The sequence below is a fragment of the Cetorhinus maximus genome, chromosome 11 (genome assembly GCF_964194155.1).
Source record: "Cetorhinus maximus chromosome 11, sCetMax3.hap1.1, whole genome shotgun sequence".
Lineage (NCBI taxonomy): Eukaryota > Metazoa > Chordata > Chondrichthyes > Lamniformes > Cetorhinidae > Cetorhinus > Cetorhinus maximus.
The window spans coordinates 74,876,780-74,896,819 of record NC_135889.1 but is presented as its reverse complement, the minus strand read 5'-3'; the positions used below and the strand labels follow the sequence as shown (position 1 = coordinate 74,896,819).

The following is a 20,040-nucleotide window of genomic DNA, read 5'->3' as shown; positions in this document are numbered from 1 at the left end:
TGGGATACTTGCCTTTATTAGCCGAGGCATAGAAAATAAGAAAAAGGAGGTTATCTTGGATCTGTATAAAACGCTAGTTAGGCCACAGCAGGCAGTTCTGGTTGCCACACTATAGGAGGGATGTGATTGCACTGGAGAGGGTGCAGAGGAGATTCACCAGGATGTTGCCTGGGCTGGAGCATTTCAGCTATGAAGAGAGACTGGATAGGCTAGGGTTGTTTTCTTTAGAGCAAAGAGGGCTGAGGGGGGACCTGACAGAGGTGTACAAAATTATGAGGGGCATAGATATAGAGGAAACTTTTCCCTTTAGTGGATGTGTCAGTAACCAGGTGGCATAGATTTAAGGTTAGGGGCAGAAGGTTTAGAGGGGATTTGAGGAAAAATGTTTTCACCCAGAGGGTGGTTGGAATCTGGAACCCACTGCCTGAGGGGGTGGTAGAGGCAGGAACCATTGCAACATTTAAGAAATATTTAGATGAGCACTTGAAGTGTCAGAGCAAACAGGGCTATGTGCCAAGCGCTGTAAAATGGGATTAGAATAGATAGGTGCTTGATGGCCGACATGGACACGATGGGCTGATGGACCTGTTTCTGTGCTGTATTACTCTATGATTCTGACTCTATAACTTACTAGAGTGAGAAAGGACATAGATTTGCCGAATTACCGGGTTAATTAGGATGCAAAAAGGCTGATTGACAAAGTTGTTCAAATAATTCAGGATAACAAAGAGAATCTGCATTGCTGCGAGCCTGGTGCGGAGTTAAGTGAAGAGCATTGATTTATTAAAGTTGTTAAGAAGTATGGTTTTTAGCAGAGATAAAGTTAGAGGTATTAAATTCAGCTTTGCTTTATTTAAATAAAAGATTGAGTAAACAAAATGGGGAGAAGGGTAAGGCAGGATTTAATGTAGGTGATGAAGGTTTCTCCCATTGCATTACGTGCCAATCTGGACAAGGCAAGCCTTCCAGGATTAAGGACCCTGGGGCAGAAGTCCCACCCACAGAGTTGCCAGCCAATCAGAGACTGGCAGCACCTCATTGCTTGGCCGTGCTACTGGGGAAACAGTGGCTGCTGATGGAAGTGCACCAGTCACTCTCCCGCCTGTTTAAGTGTCACCCCACCACTAAACTTGCCACGGGGGAGAGCACTAAATTACGCCCATAGAGACGACAGATGCATCTAGTGAAGTGTGGGAGCCACAGATAGGTGATTCAAGGGATCTAAGGCAAGTAGCAAAAGTATGATGAGGAATATAAACTTGAGTACCACCCTTAGTTTGAAAATTGGAGCAGGAAGTACAAGAGGGAAAAGAATCATCAGAGTTGTAACTTGGATTTCAGTAGAATTATTCAATTAGGTTGGGTTGACTTGAGATGGAAATCGATAGAATTTAGGATTCAATGGAATCCCATGCATGTTAGTAAAATGATGGACAAAGCAAGTGGAGTAAATCATAGATTCAGTTGGGATCTATTCTAGGGTGTTTAATGGTTAGCATGGACCAAATAGCAAATTTGCAGGTTCACTGTAGTATTAAATCTTGCAATCTTATTGACTTCCAGACACATAACTCCCATTATTTAGATTGATTGTTTCATCAAATCAGATTTACCAATTTCACTTCCTTTAACAATTAAGGTTATTAAGTGTCTTTTCCAGTATTAGGGCTTATGAATAATTGATCAAAGCACTATAAATCTGTGACGCAGATGCTCATTATTATTGAGTTTCTGCTCTGAGAGCAAAAGCAGTGAATACTTGTTTGTTTTGCTCTCTTTTACATTCTTCCTTGGAAGCTTTTTTTTAATATGTTCTTAGAGATTGCAAATTTTATGGCTTTATGCATTTACCTTTCAATTCCTTATTTTTCTGATTTCACTTAATTCACTGGTTAAGTCATTATAGTTATGTTCCATTTGAATGAGCAGGGAAGGAAACTTTTTGTTTTCCTGTTTGGAGAGTCAAGGAAATAAAAGACTAATTGCTGGAATAGTGATTTAATGGAGGCATTGATATCAAATGATCATAACAGAGACAAATTCTAGTTCAAATAAAAGCAAAATACTGTGGATACTGGAAATCTGAAACAAAAACAGAAATGCTGGAAAAACTCAGGTCTAACAGCATCTGTGGAAAGAAAAACAGAGTTAACGTTTCGAGGCTGTATGACTCTTCAGAGCTAAAACAAATTCTAATTCGACTATCTGATCAAAACTTTTCTGCAAGGAGATGAACTCTCCTTCAGGGAGCTAAGAGAATGTTAAGGAATATACTATAGAAATGATTGCATAGGCAAAAAGAAATGTCCAAGTTTATCGTAATTCTTCATCAGTTTGAGTTTTGATGTTCAGTGATGCTTGTTGTGTTTTTGTCTAAATGAATGTGTAAGGTTAGTTTGACTTCTGTGCTTAGTTAACTGGAGACAATTCAACTTAACTTTCAATAACTTATTGAGTTGTCTCATCTTTTATTAAGAACTCACGCTGAGACAAAATCTTAAACTTTTAGGAGAGGACTTTGCCAAATTGGCATCTGTAAGCTGTAATTTCTTGGAGAATGGTACTATTGTGGTCCAATAAATTATAAAGTAAACCATTATATGGCTAGTTATTCTTCAAGGAAATATTTCTGTGCACTCATTTTTCTTTTTTCTGCTGCTAGGCTCTACCAGAGTTCTTCCCCATTCCTGGTCTTGTACTGCCTGGGGGTGCCTTTGCTGATTGCCTTATGGTCGTACAGTTTCTTCACAACTTTGGTAAGGTTCTAGGCTTTGATTTAACTATTGATGTCCCAACTTTGAATGTACTTCAAGAAGGACTGCTTAATATGGGTGACAGCATGGGAGAAATCCAGGATTTGTTGGTGAGACTATTGGCTGCTGCTGTCCATGACCCAGGACTACCATCAGGCCATAAGGTATGACATCCACTTTTTTATTAACTAGGACGTTAAAGTAAATCAAAGTAACCCAGATTATTGTTCATAAGTAGTTGATTTTGTTTAATAATGACATTCTTCAAAAGTTTCTTTATATTATGTATTATGTTTTACTAACAATGGACTAGCTTATTGATTAAGATAAGGGTTAATTAATCTGTCATTATCAATTCAGCTCAGATCATCATCTAATGAACCAGTTCACATAAAAAGACGGTCACTAGATAATTTTAACAACAAAGCCTAAAAGGATTTTGCATTTTTAAATGTTCAAATTAATGATTAATTAACTCTCAGACACTGAGCAGACCGATCAAAATTTACTTTGAACAGTTGCTGTCATTGTTTATTAAGAATGCTCGTCTGTATGTATGAGAAATTCTGAGCTCAAATAGAAGCTGCAGAACGTGGCTCTGCCTCAATATCTCTACAGTTGTAGATAGTTTAGCTAAATCGGTTTGAGAATTAAAATAGATATTGCTGTAATGTGAAATGATGTCTGGGTTTATTTTTTCTTTAGCCTTAAGCAATTCTTTTAAAATAATGTTGGAATAATAGTAATGCACTGTGACACATTAATGATACAATAATGTAAGTTCGCCATCCTTCTTTGAAGTCTCCATTTAAAACCATTGTTAAGTATTGTCAAATTGCGTCCTGATAAATCGACTAGGAAGGTAACTGTTTTTGTTAATTCCAACCTTCTATCTTTAACTTTTCTAAAGGTCCTTTCATCTTGTTGTCGATACAAAATGCAGTTTGAGTGCCCTTCACTGTTTCTTTTAACACACTGTGTTACTCTCGTAAGCCCATTGGATGCCAGTTGGAAATATGACGACCCATTTTTTTTAATCCATTCACAAAACTTATTGAAGGCATTAGAGATATTCAATTCAGTATGAGAATTTTAATTAGGTAGTTTCTAATATTGCTAATTTGACTTTAGAGATGTATACCAGTATCACAGCTAATCGTTTCCAGTCAAACATAAGTGTCTAAATAGAAGCCTTTCTAATTTACAAAAAGGAAAATTTCCTTTTCAAATTATTCTTCATGTCATTGTGAATTGTTCTGAAAGAAGGACTAGCACATTAACCTTGAATTTTGCCTTTGCATGGTGAAAAAAAAGAGAATAATGCAGGCAATGTTACTAATCTCAAAAAATGCCTTTGAAAGAATGTGTCTGTCACATTTTTGGGAATGAACGCTCTATATTTTCTTGAATTGAGCCTTAGTTGTCATTTATGTCAGCAGATCTTGCTGGAGTGCACCCTTTTCTGCACACAGCCTAGACAAATGATGATGAGACCCAGGGGTTACAACAGAGAACCCCTAGGATGTAATACAATTTTTGGAATGTATTATGTGCCATTGTGTGATTCTGCTCTTTTCAGAAGATTGACTGGATAGGCTTTTTTGCTAGATCAAGACTAGACTTTGGATCAAAAGATTGTTTTATTTATTTAATCCAGAATTGAACAACATAACAGAGTGTAATGTGTATTTCTTCAGCTTTCTCGATACGTAAAATAATGAAGACACCACTTTCTAACAGCCCAGATGTAGGCATTTGACTTGGATACTGGGGTAAACTCCTGTAATCAGAAGGATCCCTGTATTTTATGAATAGAGATGTTACCAAGTAATTTGTAAATTTTTTTTATAATATTTTGTTCTACAGGCACGGACTTTTCTTGGAGACCATGTGACCAATGTAAGGATCAACAGGGACACTGTTTCAGAGATTTTGCAGATCTACCTGGAGGCCCACAATGGACAAACTGAACTTACTGAAAGTTTAAACACAAAACCTTTCCAGGCACACACTCCAGCTCAAAAAGCTTCTGTACTCGCATTCTTGGTTAATGAACTTGCATGCAGCAAGGTTGTGGTAAAGTAAGTGCTTTTCCTTGAAATTTCGTACAAAATGTGCTTTGTAGAATGTGAGCTCTGCTAATTTACAATGCATTTCTTCTAGTGAAATCGATAAAAACATTGACCACATGTCCAATCTGAGAAGAGACAAATGGATTGTTGAAGGCAAACTTCGGAAGTAAGTTATATAATGTCCTTCCTTGGACTTCACAAATGAAACTAATTTCTCGCTATTTACATTTTAATTTGAAACATTTCTGGATCTTAAATTTTTTTTTAGGTGAAGTTGGCAAGTGTTATTCAGCATTATTACTGTCCTTTCCCCTGTTTCAGTCAGATGGCTGGGCTGAATAATGAGGCTTATGTACATTGTATTAACTGGATGAAATTTATCAGAAGGGATACTATGAAATTCTTAGATTTTTGTTTCCCCTAAAATCTTTAGTTGAATGCCCTTCTTGTGAACTGCTAGAGCTAGTGCTCTAGTTTAAAAGACTGCTGACATGCTTTAATTATTCCTAGGCTTAAAATTATTCATGCTAAACGAACTGGTAAGAAAGAGACTATTGGCAGTGCTGATGGCAATGGAGAGCACCGTTTTTTAGGAACTCCCACTCCTGGCCGAAAGAGAAAAAGAAAATGTGGGGATAGTGATGATGACGATGACGATGATGATGACAGCGATGATCAGGGGGATGATGAGGACGATGAGGAAGATAAAGATGAAGAGAAGAAAGCAAAAAAAATGGAAATTGCTGAAGATGAGGTAATTTGAGCAGAGCCTGTTTTGAAAAGTTGTTGAGATTATGAGCTTAAACTGTTTTTTAATACTTGAATCCTGAGTTCAGGTCTTGGTGGTTGCTAATGGGGACAATGGGGGGTATCAATTTGAAGCTTGTGTTTCCTTGGTGATATGGAATCGCAGATCCAAGTTATACTGCTGGCTTTGCACTGTTTTCTGGTCAGCTAAAAATGAACTCTGCAAATGTATGCAGGCTTGATTATGTGTAGGTAATGAAAAGGAGTATGCATATTTTTAGTACTGCTCCCTTGTTTGATTTTGGTACAATCCTAATTGGACAGCTAATATCCAGGATAACATGGCAATGAGATAATGTGAGTAAAATTACATCACATTATAGCTAGTATATGCACTCAGTTCATTTATGCATTTGCACACTCATGAACATGATTTGTTGACCAAGCTTTTAGTCATCCCTCCTAATCTCTATCTTCCTGGTTTGACATCCATTTTCCTTACTCCTGTTTGTAAAGCATTTTGGACCTTTTCTAAAATATCTCTGTGTAAATTCCAGCTGGTGTGATTGGGAGTTGCATTATGTAAGAGGAGGCACATGCATGGCACATGGTGCATCACAGACTCATTCCATTAAGTTTTCTCTTGGGCTACTTTGTATATAGTGGAAACGATACTGCTTAAATTGTAGATCACATAAAAAGGTTCTTCCTGGCCCTTAAAATTTTCAATATTATGCAGATCAACTCTATGCTTTATCAACATTATCAATATCAAATGCCAGCCTACCATTGAATCAAAATCAAATTTTAACTGATGAAAGTCACAGGAAATAGTATTTAAGTCAGTGGTGCTCATTGTCAGTCATTTTGACTGTGCTAACTTGGCTTGGCAAGGTAATTCGATGTGGAACACACCTTACATTTGTTTGTACAATGAGAGAGGGAAGAGTATTACATGGACCTGGAAACCCTTTTCCTAAAAAAATTTTCAGTCTTTTTCTGTGTTTTTATTTTAACATGTTGCCTACAGTATATATTTCTTTGAAGATGAAATATGCATTACCAAGATTTCTGTCAACAACTGTGAAGTGTGGACAGGAGACTAATAAATAATGGCATTTGATCCTGTACACTGATCTAATGAAGTAATAAATGCATTTTGAAAAACGGAAATGGTCTTCTGCCTTGTAGAATTGTCAGAGCTCAATTTGATCCCAGTTGATCTTGGGTGAACTTCACTGCATCTAATTTTGGACAGCTTAAAAATGTTGCAAGTACTTGTTCATAATTACTTCTGCGTGGGTTTTCTCTTTAGGATGATGGAGAACAGTCGACTAGTGTGGAGGAATTGGAGAAACAGATTGAAAAGTTGAGCAAGGTAGAGGTTCTTTTGCTTCCAAACTCTAATTTGTATCAACCAGCACTGAGTATTTTTAGTTAATTATTTTCCTTTGCCTTTGTCCTGTCATTCCTCAGTCAGGATTAAATTATTTGAGCTGCATGTTTCCATATTGTATCAATCAAACACATTTGCCTCTCCTTAAAAGAGTTGGTTCAGGTTAGGAACACAACATCTAATACTCTGTTTACATAGAATTGCTGCATATTATTTCACAATCTATTTATTATGAATTGAATGAAAGTGAATTAATGTATTTTTCACATTGTATTTGTCAACTGAGTAGCAACAGCTCTACTGTCGCAAGATTCGCTTGCACAGTACCTGTATTTTTGGTGCTTCAGATACCATTTAAGGTCCAAAATGGAGTCCACTCCACGCATGTGCACTTGTGCAGGCTGTGTCATGTGCTATTTTGGCGAAGTTGTTAGTATACATGCTGGGAGTGTGTATTGTAAGTGTATTGTACTCCAGCTAATGCCCTCTCTTTCCCACGAGCAGTTGAGCCTATGTTCAGTGGCAGAGCCCAGGGGAGGAGCATGTAGATGGTGCTAAACGCTGGGGCTTGGGGGGCCCGGGCTCAAGTCCTCCTTTTCTATATAAAAAGTTGATGCCCTACATCATTGTTCTGAATTGAACTCTTATTTCCTACCACCTCCCGCTTATTTCCTCCATCAATGTTAAGCGGGTGCAAGGACTGAAGCATTGCAGAGAGGGCGGGGGAGCTGTGTTTGATTGACATGACGTTTCAGCTTTCTATTCGTCAGTGGCGCTGTCCATCAATTGAACTTTTGCACAGGATTGGTTGGGCTGACATGCGCTTGTATGGACATGCGCATGGCGGGCAGAGGTGTTAGAGCGCTGGATACAACACGAGGCACTAGGAAGGCAAATGAGTCTACAAATCTGGCTCATTATTTTGGACTTTAAATTAACTGCTTTGTGTATGCCAAGAATTCAAGCAGATTCTGGTATTTAAAACGGGATCATATTTGATTCATGAGTTGGCCTTTCAAATCCCTCACCTATTTAGACCTATAAAATGTAACTTGCTGTTACATGCATATAGCACCCAACATATTCCAAGTAATTTGAATTATCTTTTGAGTTGATGGGAGTTTTTTATGTTAATTGGACAACACTGTACAGTTTATTTTAAGTGATCCTGAACATGCAACTCTTGTAGGTAACCTTTGATTGTAATTGTATGGACTTCAGTTAAAAACCTACAAATTTGAAAGCCCTCACTGGGACAGTTCCCAAAACTAAAGAAAAACAGCTCTATTTTTTAAAGGAGGCGAGTAACTGATCCTCGGGTGATTGTTGCTCTTATATACATGCGAATGGTTTTTGCTATGGGATTTTAATAGAACCCAGACAGTGGAACTGGGCTGTTGTTTAAAGAATAACAGTGCACTTCATTCCCTTTTAAAGCTGTGATACGGTTTATCAGAAAATTCATAACATATATAATTTATCCGATGTAGTATCAATTAGGCACTTTGCGATGGAACCTCAGCTCAGGGTTGAGTAAGACACTGAGATTACAATTTGGTTCAACTTGAGACAGTGAATAGGGAGCGAGATGGAATGGTGCTGTTTTAACTATAATGGTGGATATTACAACTCATTTAAGACTGGGTCTCAGATGAGGAGGCTGGCAACACAGAGGAAATGGAGATATAGTGAGATTTGGTGTGGAGGCTAGAACTGGGTGAGCTCAATCAACATACATGTACAGGGTTGGGAAGAGAAACCATTGTTGGAGAAGCTCTGATTATGATCAAATAGGTAAAACTGGGACCAAGAGAGGGAAATCTCACTGAGCTGGATGGCAGCAAAAACAAGTTAGAGAAAGGATGTATTGGGACCACATCAAAAGCTGCAGGAAAATCAAGGCCTCATATGCACCTCAGTCACAGTCACAGAGGATGTCATTGCAACTTTACTAAGAGTACTGTTTCAGTGCTGTGGCAGTGGCAGAATTCTGATTGGAGAGATTCAAAAACGGACTTGCAGGAAGGATGGGCACTGGAGGCAACAACATGTTCAGAGGAAAAGGATGTTGGAAATAGAGTGGTAATTTGCAGGGACAGAGGGATTGAGAGTTGCTTTCTTTAGGGGAGGAGTTTTGAATGTGGAATAGACAGCACCTGAGGATAGCGAACTTTTTAAACCACTTCAGCTAGCATGGGGATCAGGAAAGGAAGTTGGGTGGTCAGCAGTTTAGTGGGCAAATATCAGGAAGTTATTTTAAATCTATATAAAATACCAGTTCACCCACCGTGAGTATTGTGTTCAATTCTGGGCACCACACTTCAGGAAGGATGTGAAGATTTTGGAGAGGCTATAATAGAGATTTACTAGAATGGTACAGGGATGAGGGATTACAGCTGTAGAAGGTGGGGTTGTTCTCCTTAGTGCATAAAAGGTTAAGAGGATACTTGATAGATGTATTTAAAATCATGAAGAGTTTAGTTAGAGAAAATAAGAGAAACTGTTTCCAATATTGAAAGGTCAAGAACCAAAAAGGCTCAAATTTAAGGTGATTGACAAAAGAACAGAGATGATATGAGGAAAAACTTCCCGTTTGCAATGAATGGTTGGAATGCACTGTCAGACGAGGTGGTGGAAATGGGGTCGATAGAAGTTTTGACAAGCATTTGAAGGAGGAAAAAAATCACAACGATATAGGGGAAGAGTGGGACTAACTGGATTGCTCTTTGAAAGAGCCTGCCCAGACTTGATAGGTCAAATGGCCTCCTCCTGTGCACTGTTATTCTATCCACTTTTAGATTTCACGGTGCATAGCTCTGTGTCGAAGGATGGTTCTTGATTCCATATTACAAAGATTAAATCTTGACAGATGGACTGTTGTTCACCGCCCTCTGAGTTAGAGGATATGAAATGAAAAGTTCAGATGTTCAAATGATTTCTGGAAAGACTTTTGAACAGAGCATGAAAATAATATGATGCATTGTTTTGATAAGCTGATTGTTCAATAATAGCATTTCATATATATGTATAGTTTAACATAGCATATTCACTTGTAATAAAATTGGTATTGTGTGCAAAGAAATTGAAACTCTGGAACAAACAGAATTGTTGAACATATTTAAATTCAATAATTAAAAATTGTTGCATAATGTGACCAGTGGTCCCGGAAACAGGAGAAGCACCAGGGCCCATGACTTCTCTTCCTGGCTTTGTTCAGCAAGAAAGACACTGCCCAACCTCACTATCTAAGGGGGTCATCAATCTCTTTCAGCATAGTTACTGATTGATTTATGCTGGCTATTGGTGAGTTAATGAAAATGTTTCGTGGCTTTTGCTGCTCCATAAATTGATGGAAGACTGCAAGGAGTGGTGTGATACGTGCTGAAAGCCTTGATTCTCACTTCAAGTGTTCTGCTCAGATCACTTGTTCCCACTCATGGCTGTTGTAGTTTCTATCCCCCTTGCCCTGCAACATAATGAGGAGAATTAGCACAGGTGATACCGAGGACAAGCTGCTCAAAGAGGAGAGAAGGGCTATTAGCAGGAGGCCGTGTTCAAGGAGCATTTCTCCTACCTCAACCTAAGGCAGGAACAGTCTGTCCGATGCTTCCGATTCACTAAGTCAGTGCTCATTGAAATCCGTCACCTCTTGCAGGCAGACCTGCAGCTTCAGAAGAGCAAGGACGACGTTGCTATTGGCTATAAAGGTGTCTGTGCTCACCAACTTCTTTGCAAGAGCTCCTTCTAGGCTGAAGCATGGGTTAAGTCCAACATCTTGTAGGTCACATTGCAACGGAGGTGGTGACTGATGCACCATAAGCAAAGAGAGGGGAATACATTGCTGCCTTCCCTTTCCAGAGAGAAGCTGGAGTGGAGTGTGGGCTTCCCCATAGTGCAGGGTGATGTTGAATGTACACTCGTTGCTTTGCAGGTGCTGTATCTAAATTCAGAGAGACAGCGCAATTGCAAAGGCTTCCACTCAATGTGCTGCTGGTGCCTGACCATATTCAGAGCGTGATCCAGGACAAAACAGCTCACTTAGTCAGCACCCATCCACCACCTTAAGCATTCATTCCCTCCACCACCGGCGCAGCAGTGTGCAGCATCTATGAGATGCAGTGCACCAACTCATCAAGGCTTCTTCAAAAGCATCTTCCAAACTTGTCCTTCTAGATGGTAGAGGTCACGAGGGCAGCAGATGCACGGCACCACCGCCAGCTGCATGTTCCCTTCAAGCCACACACCATCCTCACTTCGAGCAGTATCGCTGCTCTTTCACTGTCACTGCATCCAAGTCCTGGAACTGCCTCCCTAACAGCACTTTTGGTATACCTGCACCACATGAACTGCTGCAGTTCAAGAAGGCAGCTCATCATCATCTTCCCAAAGATAATTGCTTTGGGCAACAAATTCTGGCCTTGCCAGCACTGCTCACATCCCATGAACAAATAAAAAAAATTATGCACATGAATGTCTGGATCCTGCCAATAGTCATGATACCTTTACTTTCTGTCAGTGAACTATACCATCAGTATTTCAGCCACCATGAGAGGCCAGAGGGTGGCTACTGGGCAACAAGGGCATTCGCTGACCACCTGACCCTTGATTCTCATGCGTAACCCACATTCATGTGGCTGGCACAAATGTAATGAGAACCATCCTGCCACATACATGAAATGTCATTGAATAGACCACTGGAGTGCTGAAGCAAAGCTACCACTACCTGGACCAGTCTTGGACCATGCTGGAAGAGCCCTGCAATGCTGTCCAACATGAATCATTTGCCATGACCTGTCGCATCCTGCCCAGCCCATGCCAACAGGTACATAGTAAGCAGCTGAAGAGGCAACCAACATGTCCCCTTTCTAGTTGGCTGTCTGTGATTGACTCATCATCTTGCAGTACCAGAGAAAGCAACTAAATTCCCTATTCGGCAACAGTCCCACCTTACCATCCTGTGTTACTGCTTCCTCTTGACCACAATGCTAAAATAAAAACCACCACAAAACAAAGATTCCAAACAACTTGATCAAACAAATCATCCAATCTTCTGTACAAAAAGTCAGCTAATCACCCTTGTGTTTTCCCTTACAGTCTGTCTTCCATGTCCCCTTGCCTGTCCTAGTGCTCCAATGCAATGCTAACGCGTGTCTGCAGCATGGTTGGCAGAAGGCTGCTGACTTTCAATATTGGAGTACTGCAAATGAACTTGCAGGAAACTCGAGCCCTTGAAGGCCTTCACCACCTCACCATGGATGGCAGCAGTTTGGGTTGGCTGGTTGTCAGGCAACAGCAAGGACATAGGTGGATAGAAACAGCAGTGGTGCATGGTTGAATGCTCTCATCCTGACACAGGACAGCAGGTCCATGCTCCATCGAGCCACAGGAGGAAAAATTGCAGACTGCTCTGAGCACTGGTCTATAAAGGCAGCTCACGTGGCAGCAGGCTACACTTGTATGTCCAGTTCAGGTGGAGTCAATCCCATCGGTACAGCTCCTTCCTGAGCCGGAACTGATGCCAGTATCATATGAAAAGGAACTCTGCTTTCCCACACCAGCCGTTCAGCTACGTCTTAATTCTCCTGATCTGTCTGTTCCTTTGCCAATTAGCATGTGGCTCAGGCAATAATCCAGAGATTATTACCCTCAAGGTCTTGCTTTTTAACTAGAGCCTAACTTTTGACAGGATGATCTCCATGTTCCCACCTATGCCGATTGCTCCAGTGTGGACAGTTACAACTGGTTCTCCCTTTCCAAGTTCCTCCAACTGCTGTGAGATATCTTACCCTGGTTCTGGATATGCAACACAGCCTTTGGGATTCTTGTTCTTGGCTGTAGAGAATGCTATCGATTCCCCCTAGTTATAGTCTCCTATTATGACCACATTTTAATTCTGCTCTCTCCCCACCCAACCCTGGACAGCCTCCCATAGTGCCATGGTCTACATTGTAGCTGTCCTCTCTGCAGCCTTTCTCCTTGTCCTCACAGGTAGTGAGTACGTTGTACCTGTTAGACAGGACATGTGCCTGCAAGACCTCCTTTGCAACCTCTGCTAAATCCACACTACCCAACTCTCTTTCAGTCACATCCTCCCCTTCCTGGACTGTGCTTTCCTCTGGGGTATTACTGTATTCTGAATAAACAGTCTAGAATTTCCTCCTCCTCCTCCCTTATGTGTCGCAGCATCTGGAACTCGCACTCTAATTCAATGACTCTGAGCCAGAGATTTGAAATGGAGACATCTCCTGCAGCCATGTTTGCTTGGGATAGTCTGGCTGTCCACAAGCTCCCACATCCTGCAGTCCGGACAACAGCTTGCTCTAGCTTATCTTTATCTAACCGTGTTTTATTTATTTAATCAATTAAAGCTGCTATTTAACGATTATTTGTAGTTATATCAAATAGTTTAACTAGTTACACTATAAAATTAATACAGTACTTAACACTTTCCCTGTCCTAGTTTGAACTATTACCCTAGCTTAGAGAGAGAAAAAAGAAACGTTAAAACTCATCAACCTATCACCTACCTGCTTACCTAATTAATGCCTTCGGACTTCAGTTCTCAGGTCTCCCGCTTCTCTTTTCGGATCACTCCTTATTTTGTAAAAGACCAGAACAACACTTTCCTCACTGCTCTGAATTCCCTCACTCACCAAATTCCACGAGTTAGGTGATTACGCTTTTGAAGCAGTACTCTGTTGACTTGGACTTCGTGCTACTAACTTTTTGTATAAGCAGAAACCGCTTGTATTTGTATTAGCACAAATTCCAAAGACCTAAGTCAGCCCTTGCTGTTCAGGTAAGCAGTTCGAACTCACCACTTAATTAACTGACTCTGCAGCTGCCACTAACAGTTTGTTTACCAGTGACTAAGATTGAAAAAAACTTCCAAGTTAAGGTTATAGTTAAATTAAATGCAAAACTTGACCAGATTTTAGTTAGAGATTAACCCTTAAAATTCCTTCACTAACCAAATTCCCCAAGTTAAGTAAGTACTCTGTTGAAGCGGTTCTGTTAAGCTGGACTTTGTTCTGCTTTGTGAAATGTTTCAGTAGTTAATTTCTTAATAGTTTGGTAACAGCAATTTAACCTTTGTTTTTACAATTGTAAATGTTAGTGTTCATTTTATGAGCACTTCACTTTTTGAATATCAAGGAAAATAGACAATGTAGTGTTCGAACGACATTTTTGATAAACCAGTTACGTATTCTTGGTAATTTCTGAGTTTACTGTCAATCTGACTGAATGCTTTTTGTTTTGAATTCTCAAAAAAGCACATTTGTTATACAACTTACGAGAGCAGATCAGAGGCTGGGAACTCTGTGGCAAGTCACTCATCTGTCTCACCAAAGTCTGTCCACCATCTACAAGGCACAAGCCAGGAGTATGATGGAATGCTGCCCACTTGCCTGGGCGAGTGCAGCTCCAATAGCACTCAAGATCATCAACAACATCCAGGACAAAGCAGCCTGCTTGATCAGCACCTCATCCACCATCTTAAAAATTCACTTTCTTCACCAACAATACACAGTGGTAGCAGTGTGTACCATCTACAAGATGCGCTGCAGCAAATTGCCAAGCCTCCTGCAAAAGCACCTTCCAAACCTGTGACTTCTACCACCTAGAAAAACAAGGACAGCTGACACATTGGTAAACCACCTCTAAGTCTCAAACTATCCTGACTTGGAACTACATCACTCCTTCACTGTTGCTGGGTCAGATTCCTGGAACTCCCTTTCTAATAGCACTGTGGGAATATCGACACCACATGGATTGCAGAGGTACAAGAAGGCGGCTCACCACTACCTTCTGAAGGCCAATGGGAAATGGTCAATAAATGCTGGCCTTGTCAGCAACGCTCATCCCATGAATAAATTTAAAAATTATGACATTTTGTAAATGTAAGCATATGGTTCGTTTAGTGCTTTATAAAGTTATTGTATATTTAGGGAATGGTTAGTGTTTCTTAATATGCCCCACTTTTCAGGGCACTCCCATACATGCCAGAGTGGTAAGATGTCTTCTGGCAAAGATAAGCTAAGATTCTACTGTTTCTTATTGAGTTTGTCATGTGAAGGATCTGTTTGACCCATCCTGTTTGACAAAGTGAACAACTAATCTGCATTTTGTCTCCCCAGTGTAGAGGAGACTACATGGTAAGTAGGGGATATAGTGGATTAGATTGGGGAAGTACATATGAATTTCTATCTCACAGGAGTATCTAGGGCTCTGCAGAGTGGTTTGAGAATTTGTGAATGGACAGGTGTTCATATGTATTTCCTCTATCTGCTGCAGATGAAAGGGAAAGAAGCTGAACGTTGGGTTGGTGGAATGATGAAGGGTATCTAGAGGGAATGGGCTTTCTGAAAATATGGAGGGGAAGGTAAAGTGGAATCATGTAAAAAGAAATGTCATATGATAATTGCTGATAGAAAGATGCAGGATAATTGAGGACAATGATAACTTTGTTATTTTTGTGAGAGGAAGGGTGTAAGGGGAGAGCTATGAACATTGAGACAGACATGGTCAAGTACCCTATTAACATTTTTTTGAGGAAAGTGTCAGCTGAGAATAAAAGAGAATATTTTGTAAGTATTGGTGCAAAAGTGGAGTAACTTAATGGAGATAGAGAAACTGAGAAATAGGATTGTGTTACATGAAGCAGAGCAAGAAGAAATAAGGTAATTTTGGAAATCACTGGCATTCTAATGTCTTTGGAAAGTCTGTGGCTGGAAATTGAGTTAGGCCACTTAGCTCGGTTGGCTAGAGTGTGGGGTTTTACGATACCAGTGCAAGTTCAATCCCTGTATCAGCTGAGGTAGTTCTTGGGCTTGCCCTTCGACTTGCCCCATGATATTATGGCATCATTGAGCCATAATTAGCAACCCTCATAGCAACATGAAGAGAAAGAGTGAATAGAGAGAGACTGCAAAGATGAGAGATGGAATGAAATCAGAAGGATAGTTGAGAAATTCTTCTGACCAGAGCAAAAGCAGAAACCCTGTTTGTAACAAAGAAAGAGGTCAGGATTGTTTCTGGGTAGGATTAGTGCTAAAATTGTTCTGCGTATAGGATATGTTTGGCTCTGACCCATGTAAGTTCTTAGAGTGACGCTTGTCTTCAGAGGGATTTTAAAAAAATTGTTTTTGGGATATGAGGGTTGCTGGCAAGGCCAGCATTTATTGCGCATCCCTAATTGCACTTGAGCAGGTGGTGGTGAGCCACCTGCAACTGAGTGGCTCACTAAGCCATTTCAGAGGGCATTTAAGAGTCAACCATATTGGTGTGGATCTGGAGTTGCATGTAGGCCAGACCAGGTAAGGATGGCAGACTTTGCTGCCCAAAGGACATTAGTGAACCAGTTAGGTTTTTACAACAATCCAGTCATGTCATAATCAGTAATAATGAGATTAAATTGTGTATAAATCACTGGTTCGGCCTCAACTAGAGAAATTGCATCCAGTTCTGGGCTCCGCACTTTAGGAAGGATGTGATGCATTAGAGTGCGGAAAAGATTCACAGGAATAGTCCCAGGGATGAGGAATTTAAGTTACATAGATAAATTGGAGAAGCTAGAGCTGCTCTCCTTGGAGAAGAAAAGGTTGAGAGGAGATTTCATAGAGGTATTCAAAATCATGAGAGGTCTGGACAGAATAGATAGGGAGAAAATGGTGAAAAAAAATCAAGAACCAGAGAACATCAATTTAAGGTGATTGGCAAAAGAAGCAATGGCTACGTGAGGAAAGTTTTTTCATGCAATGAGTGGTTAGGATCTGTTTTGCACTGCCTGAGAGTATGGCGGAGCTATATTCAATCATGGCCTTCAAAAGAGAATTGGATCATTTTCTGAAGAGGAAACATTTGCAGGTCTATGAGGATAAAGCAAGGGGGTAGCACTAGGTGAATTGCTCTTGCATGGAGCTGGCACAGACCCAATGGGCCAAATGGCCACCTGTGCTGTAACTGTTCAATTATTCTATAATTTAAACTCCCCCGACTGTCATGGTGGGATTTGAACTTGTGTCTCCACCAGAGCATTAGTCTGGGCCCCTGGGCCATTAGTCCTGGGCTACTAGTCCAGTAACATTACTACTTTGCTACCCTTCCCCTAAACTGAATTGATTTAAAAGAAAAATTCTTCAAGATCAGCAAGGTGGAGGAATGTATTGATGTGGACTAGTTAATGGGTGCTGTTCAAGAAAGAAGCTGAGGGACTGAGATCATCCTACAAAAGGACAGAGATGTAGACAGACTGTATACTCATGGTGGGAAGGAAGGGATGCAGAAGAGTCATAAATGTAGGTGGCTAAAGATTGGATAAAGGAAGAATAACAGTCAAGAAAAAGTGAAACCAGTTTAATAGGATAGGTTACAACAATTAGTTGTTAGGGACACTCCTGTTAATATATCTGGGAAGGGGATAGAAACTAGACTTAACTAGAGGGACGTAGTTCTGTTCAATGACTGTTGTTGTATTGCTCATAATAGTTGCTGGATAGTTTATGCAAGCTCCCAATGTAACTTCTTATTCAGTCAACATCTAATTGTCTCTGTAGGCAAAGCAGGACAGTTTTTGGTTTACAGTCTACTCTATTATTGCTTAAACAATTGGCCTGTAAACCAAATGGGCAGTGACAAATAGCTGCATAACTGCAAGTAGTCAAGTAGTGAACGTGATTTATAATACTTTTAGGACACAGCATCAATGTGTGTTATTGTAGGCTTTGACTGTTACTGGATAAATTATCATTTGACAAGCCTACAAGAATATAGCTCTATCTGGTATGACTGTGATTTATCAGTTTGGTATTTCTATGGAATTAGTCTCAAATAAACCTTAACTTTTAGTTTCTTGACTGCTATTTCAGCATGGCTTTGTTGTAAATTCTACCAAAAAGGAATGATACCAATTTGAATTGCATTTAAATAATTCAGGTATTGGTTGTTTGACCCTTCTGTTTTAACAGTATTTGAAAGTTGAAGCACGTGATCAAATGTAATGTCAGGATGGACAAGAGCAAATGACTGTATCACAAATGTTTTATAGGTTAGATTTTTTTACTGGGTCAGGATGTTTATTTTCCCATAGTGTTTCCTGAACTACAGCCTTGTAAGTGAAATAGACTATGGGGGTCGCTATAGGAGTTTTACTCTTGAGACTTCCATATCCCTGCAATCCTTTTGACCTACAACTTCTCCAATACCCCCAACCATCTGCAAACTCTGTGGTTCTGAGTTTGGCTTCTTGAGTACTCCTCCGTCCCTTTGTTCTATTGTTGTCAGCTGTAACTTCAGTTGTCCAAATCTTATGGCTTGGTATTTTTTTTCTCAAGCTCCTCTGCATCTCCACCTCCCCCTCCTATTTTAAGATCTTGCTTAAAACCAGTCTCATTGGTCAGGATTTTTGTCACCTCCTAATACCACCCCCTTTGGATCAGTATGCATTTCTCCCCTGTTGATCTCCTCCTCCCTGGATATTTTGTGTTAGAGATACTGTCTAAATTCAAATAGTGTTGGTGCAAACCTATTGCAGTACAGAGACCTAACCGATCAGGACAGCACCTCTTAAAGCTTTGTTTCACTAACATTTTGTACTTTTACTCTTCGTACTGGTCAGAATATTCTTATCATGTTACAGCACTTATGTTTACTGTGAAACATGCTTTAATGAAATTAAGCAGTGAAGCGTATCTTTTTGTAAACTGTGTTCAATACTGTAAAAATATTTTTGTCTGACTATAAATGCTTTATTTGAACAGCAACAAAGCCAGTACCGTAAGAAGCTGTTTGAAGCCTCTCATTCATTGCGTGCCATGACATTTGGCCAGGATCGTTATAAACGACGCTACTGGGTACTTCCTCAGTGTGGGGGTGTGTTTGTTGAAGGCATGGAAAGTGCGGAAGGTAAATTGACGCCAGCTTCTTTTTTACTACATGTCTAAAACCTGGCTAGGGTTCCTAGAAATAATTTTATTGCTGTGGTATCTGAAATCCTTGTAAATTAGCAGGTTATAATCAAACTAAGATGATAAATTAGAGAAACCTCTAATCTTGTTGCAGATAGAAAGTGGATAACTCAGTGGTATACTTTTTAAATGAAGATAATTTTGCTTTTATAAAGGGCATGCACTTGTGGCTTTTTTTTGCCTGTTTTTGCACTAATAGATCCTTCTCAGTCTTAATATTATTAGAGAATGGCTAGATCATTCTCAGTACACCTATTTGGCAGGTGCCAAGAAATATGGCAACATGACATGGTATGGGCAGTTTGTCTCTCTTTCTTTTGACTTTTGCTTTCTTTCTGTCTATTTCATTTGAAAAGCCTTCTGTTTTTGATAGAACTTGATAGAAGCATTTAAATAAGCATTTAACATCTGCCTGAAGTACCTAGAGCAAGCAGATCATAATGTCAATCAACACTCAATACTGATTTGTCTTCAGCGCTGCCATTTTAGAGCTTCACGTTCCAGCCAAATCCCTTTGAACTCTTGTATCATAGCCTTGATGATGGCAATCTGAGTTTGCGTGCTGCAAGTTGACTTTACACAAGAACAATCTGAGTTCCTTTAGGAACTCGCACTTTGGGTGGCTGCTGCAGCGGAACCTGAGACATTGGGCATCAGAAACTACACTCTGGTTGGGTCCACAAGTGTACTGATGGAGTTAACTACCAGTTCCATGCTGGAAAGGATGCACTCCAAGCTCTCTGCAGTGCCAAGGAGGATTTGATATTAGGATGACTTCATGTGGCCACTGGCCATTCAGCAATAGCCATTCTGATGATGGCTAAAATGGTTTCCTCCATCAGGGTTAGAACATGCCGGCGTGCCTTCCCACTGTTAGTTTCTGCTGTCTCCAATTGTGTGCCATTTTTTCTCGCAAGAGAGCGAACTGTCAGTGAATGTAGTGCAATATGTTTAGATAATGTGGCTGAATAGCTGGTGTTATGTGCAAGCTGTGAGTTGTGGGTGTGAGGCTTACAACAGTGCTGTGAGGCTTACAACAGTGCTAAGTGTGCGGGAGTGAGGTGAAGGGTATGAATATTAGGTTTGAGTTCCGAATGGTAGAGACT

The 20,040-nt window shown here is 40.2% G+C and overlaps 1 protein-coding gene across 1 annotated transcript in view; it reads left to right on the top strand.

Moving 5' to 3' along the window:
* baz2ba (bromodomain adjacent to zinc finger domain, 2Ba) overlaps window positions 1-20,040 on the top strand; it is a 322,339-nt gene that overhangs the window by 257,757 nt on the left and 44,542 nt on the right. The window contains exons 22-27 of the mRNA XM_078552234.1: window positions 2,663-2,917; window positions 4,620-4,834; window positions 4,917-4,991; window positions 5,336-5,579; window positions 6,888-6,950; window positions 18,728-18,872. Of these exons, the coding sequence (XP_078408360.1) occupies window positions 2,663-2,917; window positions 4,620-4,834; window positions 4,917-4,991; window positions 5,336-5,579; window positions 6,888-6,950; window positions 18,728-18,872 (997 nt within the window). The remainder of the gene's footprint in view (window positions 1-2,662; window positions 2,918-4,619; window positions 4,835-4,916; window positions 4,992-5,335; window positions 5,580-6,887; window positions 6,951-18,727; window positions 18,873-20,040) is intronic.